The following is a 6,000-nucleotide window of genomic DNA, read 5'->3' on the forward strand; positions in this document are numbered from 1 at the left end:
GCTGTCTGTGCGAGTGTGTGTGCCTGTTCAAAATGGTCAGAGTGCATGGACATTGTCCCCAATGTGGAGATGTAAAAAGTCACTAATTTGCTTTCTAATACAATCTTTATTTCTATATAATATACATATATATATATATATATATATATATATATATATTATATATATATATATATATATATATATATATATATATAAGAGCATTTATTGGCAATGTTATTCTTCAGCTCTAAAATCACTTCTGTGTCCCCTGTCTAGCGTGCCGGGACTGAGACCGCTCATGGATGTAAACTACCTGCCTTTGACAGACATGCGGATAGCCAGGACGTTCTGCTTCACTAACCTGGGTCAGGCCATGTACCTCTGCTCCCCCACTGAGATCCAGAGGATCACTTACAGCCAGGACATCTGCGAAAACCTGCAGGTCAGTTCTATATGCAGCACACTTTTTATTAAAGACAATTGACATGATCATGTTAAATAACTGGAACAAATAAAGTTGGAAACATGCATATAAAGTATATTTTGATGTGTTTTGAGTATTTTATACTAGACTTTTGTTTGCATGTAAAATGTAGTGGATAATAAAACACTATATGAATAGACACAGGCAGTAATGTGTGGGTTGATGTTTCAGGAGATGCTGGGTGAACTTTTCACACCAGTGGAGACACCAGAGGCACCTAACAGAGGGTTCTTCAAAGGTCTCTTTGGGGGCGGAGCACAGTCACTGGACAGAGAGGAGCTATGTATGCCGAGCATGCCACAGATATACAGTGGTTCAGTCCTTTGTTGATGCAACCTCTTACTTAGACACATCTCCTTGTTTTCTCCCTTCTTTTCCATCTCTTAACTCAGTTGGTGAGACAGCATCTGGAAAGGCATCCCGAAGTTTGGCCCAGCACATCCCAGGCCCGGGTGGCCTTGAGGGCATGAAGGGGGCAGCCTCTGGTGTGGTCGGAGATCTGGCACGTGCCCGGATAGCACTGGATGAAAGAGGCCAGAAACTGGGAGAGCTGGACGAGAGGACAGCTGCTATGATGGCCAGCGCAGATTCCTTTTCCAAACATGCCCATGAGGTAACAGAAAACATTTACTATAAGTATAAGTATGATTATTATTATAAGTCTAAAATCTGAAGTGAACCGTAAACCCCATGTGACCTCACAGCAAGGACACCATAGCTGCTCATTGCTTGTACATACATACTTGTGCACAGTGCCCAACAGAATGAAGTGTTTGAAATAAATAGTTTACTGAGGTATAATCTTCTGAAGGCAGGAGACATTGGTAATAATATGAATTACAGTTCTGATTACTACCATCAGAGCTGGTTACAGGCAGCTGGACTCGCAAAATCCCAAGATCATGCGAGAATCCATTGTGCCAGGCTTCAGGCTATGTGCTTGACTGTGACCACAGTGGTTACGAACCAGTCAGCATCCTATGACGAACTACTGGCTGCTACAGCAGGAGGCGTGGTTTAAGATATGTGAGACAACGTGTGTGACTGTTTGCTCAAAAACAACAATGGCAGCTGCTAAAGATGTTAGCATAGATGCCGCTTGCATCAGTTTTATCAGAACTAGAGTATTTCTTCATTGAAAAAAGGATTTCCTGTTCCATGTTATATGGTTCGTTGATCTGACTGGTTGACGTTTGATAGACGGTGACAGACAGATGGTGCGTCCAATCACCTGCCAAGTATTTGCTGAAAGTGCCTGCCTTTGCACAAACAGTTTTAATGAGGACTTACCAGATGGTTCTGTGTAACAAACCATCTGGCGCAGTCAGGTTATGTTTTAATATCAGTGCAATCTTTTGCAAACAGAGTTGTAGACTTATTAAGAAACGAAGAGGGGAAGCTGCATCACAGCAAATGTTAATTTTACTAAATGAACGATGAATAAAAAGGCATTAGATGATGATGCATACTGTGAGAAACGTCAACCCTCCATAAACACACTGCACTCCTCAAATTATTTCAGAAAGATTACTCACTTACACTATTTGCCCACTAGAGGGCAGTATATGCCTGTAGAAAGTTCACAGCATTGTGGATAGGGATGTTACTTTGATGTCAGTAATAGGCAGTCTCACTTTAAGATTCTCTTTACAGAACAATACAATACAATAGACAGATTGTAAAATATCCTAAAATTATTCCTGCAATATTTATAATTTGTAAAACCAAAATAAAAGCAAAAATTGTATCATTTTACGTCATAAAAGTAACGTCAGTGACAGCAGAAGGAGTAGTAATGGGTGTTTTTAGCCTTCCTCATATTTTGAACCATGTCCTCACTCCAACCTTTCCTCTATTTTCAGATGATGCTGAAGTGCAAAGACAAAAAGTGGTACCAGTTCTGATCAGTGACGGGGGAGGAGCAGAGCTCCGTGGACATGACTGTCACCTTCCATTGGCTCATTTGGACTCACCGTGACCCCCCACCCATCCATGTGTCCATTCATCCGTCCCTCTAAGCCTTCTTCACTGGGACACTTGGGATTTTCTTCCCTAGCACAATGTTGAATACTGTTCTTACCTCAGTCTTAGGGTGGAACTGAGAGGTAGACAGGGGAGAAGGACAACCTCAGAGGGAGCAAATAAATGGTGTCTTTTTTTATGTTTTTGTCTCTTTGTTTATCTCTGTTCAGCCTTTCCTCCGAGGTAGCCGATTGGCCCACGCACCTGGAGTTTCTTCATTCTCATTTGCCAAAACGTCTTTTACTGTTGTCTCCACTCCCGAGCCCATCGGGGCCAGTATTCAAACCGATGAACACAGCTGAAAAAAGACAAATACCTAATGAAGAAACAGACAACAAAAAATTCTTAAAGTGTAAAAAGAAGGAAAAAGAATCTAAATACATCATTATATATACATAAATCTAATAAATGTGCAATGCTGTATCCACTTCCGAGTGACAAGTACTAAAGAAAGGGATAACTCATCGAGGAGACAGGAGCAGGGTGTGAAGGCCAAAGGAGGCAGCGTTGGAGAGCCACAGGAGGTGCTGCGACAGTGACGCCTCCTCTATGCAGAGAGTCACAGGGATATAAGCAACTTCTTCAGATGTACAATGGATATTTCACTCTAGACTCTCCTCTGTATCCTACAGACTTTCATATCGTTACCAACAGTGTGTGTGCGTGTGTGTGTTTATTTCTATTTTCTTGCCATTCCTCTATTTGTTATTCGTTGGGTTTTTTGCTCTGTCTGTATTATTGGAAAATCTCTTATTTTTCTATTGTTGTGAAAGTGGATGATATTTGATTTGTTGAAAAATACGTTTTGTGGCTTTTGTCTAACAACTCAAATTAATTTCTCCTTATGAAAAGGGCTGGAATCTAAAAAGGAGGGCAAAGGATATAAAAGGCATATATCATTTAGTACTCACTGACATGGCAACATCAGATTTCTTGACTCTGAAATCTCAAAGCAAGTGCATATGAACCACACGTTTATTGTTTACCCAAGGATTTCATTTATTGACCTATCTGATGTATGTTAACTGCCTCCCTCACCCACTAATGTCATACGCTTCCACAGCTTGACTTGACTGTGAGTGTGACAACAAAGGCTGACAAGATCAGTGTTAAATACACTAAGAGTCTAGCCAGATTTGTTTGGGGTTTTCAGGAGTTTCCAAATTTTAGAGTACACATCAGAATGGAGATTACATACACACAAGTACAAATCCTATTTGTGTGTATTCATATATGCAGGATAATAGAAATATGGATGTATAATCCTTTGAAGGCATACATTTGAAACTAATTTGTTTTTGCTGACAGTTGTCTGTATGAGAAAGTTGTCTGTGTGATTTCTTTGTTAATATTTATTTATTAAGGTGCAAGAGACAGTTGTGTTTGGTGTCAGAAACTTTCACCTGCATTATTATCTCATTTCTATTTCCATATTTGCTGTAAAGCTCAAATGTGGTGTATCTCTCTGTCTACCAGGCTTTTAACCTTTATTTGTATATAAGTAAATAGTTTGACAATCTAAGACCAACTGGAAAGTAAATGTCGAGGTTGCTCAAGCAACATAAGAGGAGAGAGGCCATATTTTTTCTGACGCCAAAGAGTTGCTTTAGCTTTTCCATTGCATTATCATTTGGCTCGTCGCTCCATGAGTCTCGACACCAGACGGTATACAGTAATATGTCTAATACAGTATAGCTTCACCCATGGAGTGCAGACCCAGGATCAGGTTCATTTAGGAATATTATCATCTTCATCACTGTTCAGGGTTCAAGAAATGGAACAAGTTGCAATGGAACTCAGCCATTTATAGTACTATTGTATCACAATATGTCATAAAATGTAACATTCGGACTAATGTTTAATGTTTAAAGTGGCCTAACTGTTGGTGATTCTAAGGCTGTTTCTTTAAAACAAAAACCTGAACCATTCCACTATAGCTCAGACACAAACAATATTTATGGTATTCATCTGTGTGTATGTGTGTGAATGTGTGTGTTTGTATGTCTCTCTCTCTGTGTGTGTGTGTGTGTGTCAGGATGTATTCAAGTGATATCATTTAAAATATTAGATTTTGGTTGTTTAATAATTGATGTTGGTGTCCTAGTCCCACCAGTCAGCAGTCTGTGTCCAGTTGAGTGTCTGTTACACTAACTAAAGCCACCGATGACAATAAAAAGATAACAATAGGATAATGAGCATTAGAGGATGATCTCTAAATTCTGGTTTAATTTAACTTGCGCATGTCCAGTCTTTGCACACATGCTTTAACCCTCCTTCACTGTTCAGTCTTTGTCCTCTGAATTCTCCCTTCCTCCAGTGAGTCTCCCACTGACTCTATTGGTCCCACAGCTACAGATATGGCCTTCTCTGTGTTTAGTAAGCATTATAGTGTGGATGTTGGTAGGTAGCTCTGTCTTTACCCCCCCACCACAAAGTGAAGAAGAGGAAAAAAAACAACTTCAGGAACTAGTTTTAGCTAGAGGTCATCCCTGAAAACCCGTTCAATGTTTTTCCCTCTGTTATTTGTGTGTTTCTGTTCTTTTTTTTTCTCCCAAAGTTATACTTTTTCCATTCATCTCTGAGTGATTTGTTTCTTGTCCATACACTACAGTATGCAGTATTCTAACCCGATACAATCCACACACTCAAATAACAAGAGGGAGTCCTGTCTATCTGCCATATTCCATCTTCTGTCCTGGATTCAACAGTTATCAGTGGGTTGCAGTATTTTTCTCATTGTAGCCAATTTTCTTGTACAGTTTTATGCAACTTTCACATGGATGTTTATGACTTTATCTGCTGCCACAAAAGTTTAGAAATTCTGTAGATAGAGATTACTGTGCAATGGAAAATAAAAGTGGAAAATGTATTTTTGTCTTAAAGCATCTTTTAAAAAAAGTTATATATATATAAATATATTTTACTTTGTTCCAGTTGAAGGAAATGCACATATCCCTGCATTGTAACATTGGTACGTGTAGTGGTGTATTTAGTATAGGTAGGTGTGTTGAGTTCAAAGTATTGCTATGGTTGTTTTACTACAGAGTACACTAGATGGTAGCAAACACACGCAGTTGTTTCTGTATGCATTTAGACTAAACAGGGAAAGGATGAAGGAAGGGTGGTCAACAAAAAACAGTGCAATATGAGTTGTCATTAGGTGATCTAATCAGGTTGTTTATATTACATTAGCTTAATAAAATCATTAATTTATAGGTAAAGTATAAATTGGTCATAGAATTTGACTCCAAAGCAAGAAGCAAATCTGATCAGTCACTGTAATAGCTTGCTTTGTTAGCAGATGCTCTGTTGTGTGCTTATACTGTATTGTATTGCCCCCTTTCTTAAAGAAACACAATCCTATATTGATCACACTAAGTGACTTCCGCATTGGGCTCTCTGGTTACTTTGAAGTCATGACACAGGTGACAAAGTGGTCAGTGGAGCTCTTGAAGGTCACCTTTTTTTGGAAATAAGAGGGTTTTTTTGTTTTTTTTTTTTTTTTTTACTCG

At 39.0% G+C, this 6,000-nt stretch overlaps 1 protein-coding gene across 3 annotated transcripts in view; it reads left to right on the forward strand.

The window, feature by feature from the left end:
• Nucleotides 1-5,357, forward strand: part of stxbp5a (syntaxin binding protein 5a (tomosyn)) — an 89,608-nt gene extending 84,251 nt beyond the window's left edge. For all 3 annotated transcript variants that reach the window (XM_051408692.1, XM_051408693.1, XM_051408694.1), the window contains 4 exons: nucleotides 259-424; nucleotides 638-749; nucleotides 859-1,079; nucleotides 2,329-5,357. In XM_051408692.1, coding sequence (XP_051264652.1) covers nucleotides 259-424; nucleotides 638-749; nucleotides 859-1,079; nucleotides 2,329-2,370 — 541 coding nt within the window. In that variant the 3' untranslated portion in view covers nucleotides 2,371-5,357. The remainder of the gene's footprint in view (nucleotides 1-258; nucleotides 425-637; nucleotides 750-858; nucleotides 1,080-2,328) is intronic.
• The last annotated feature ends 643 nt before the right edge of the window (nucleotides 5,358-6,000 follow it).

The sequence above is a fragment of the Dicentrarchus labrax genome, unplaced genomic scaffold (assembly GCF_905237075.1).
Source record: "Dicentrarchus labrax unplaced genomic scaffold, dlabrax2021, whole genome shotgun sequence".
Lineage (NCBI taxonomy): Eukaryota > Metazoa > Chordata > Actinopteri > Moronidae > Dicentrarchus > Dicentrarchus labrax.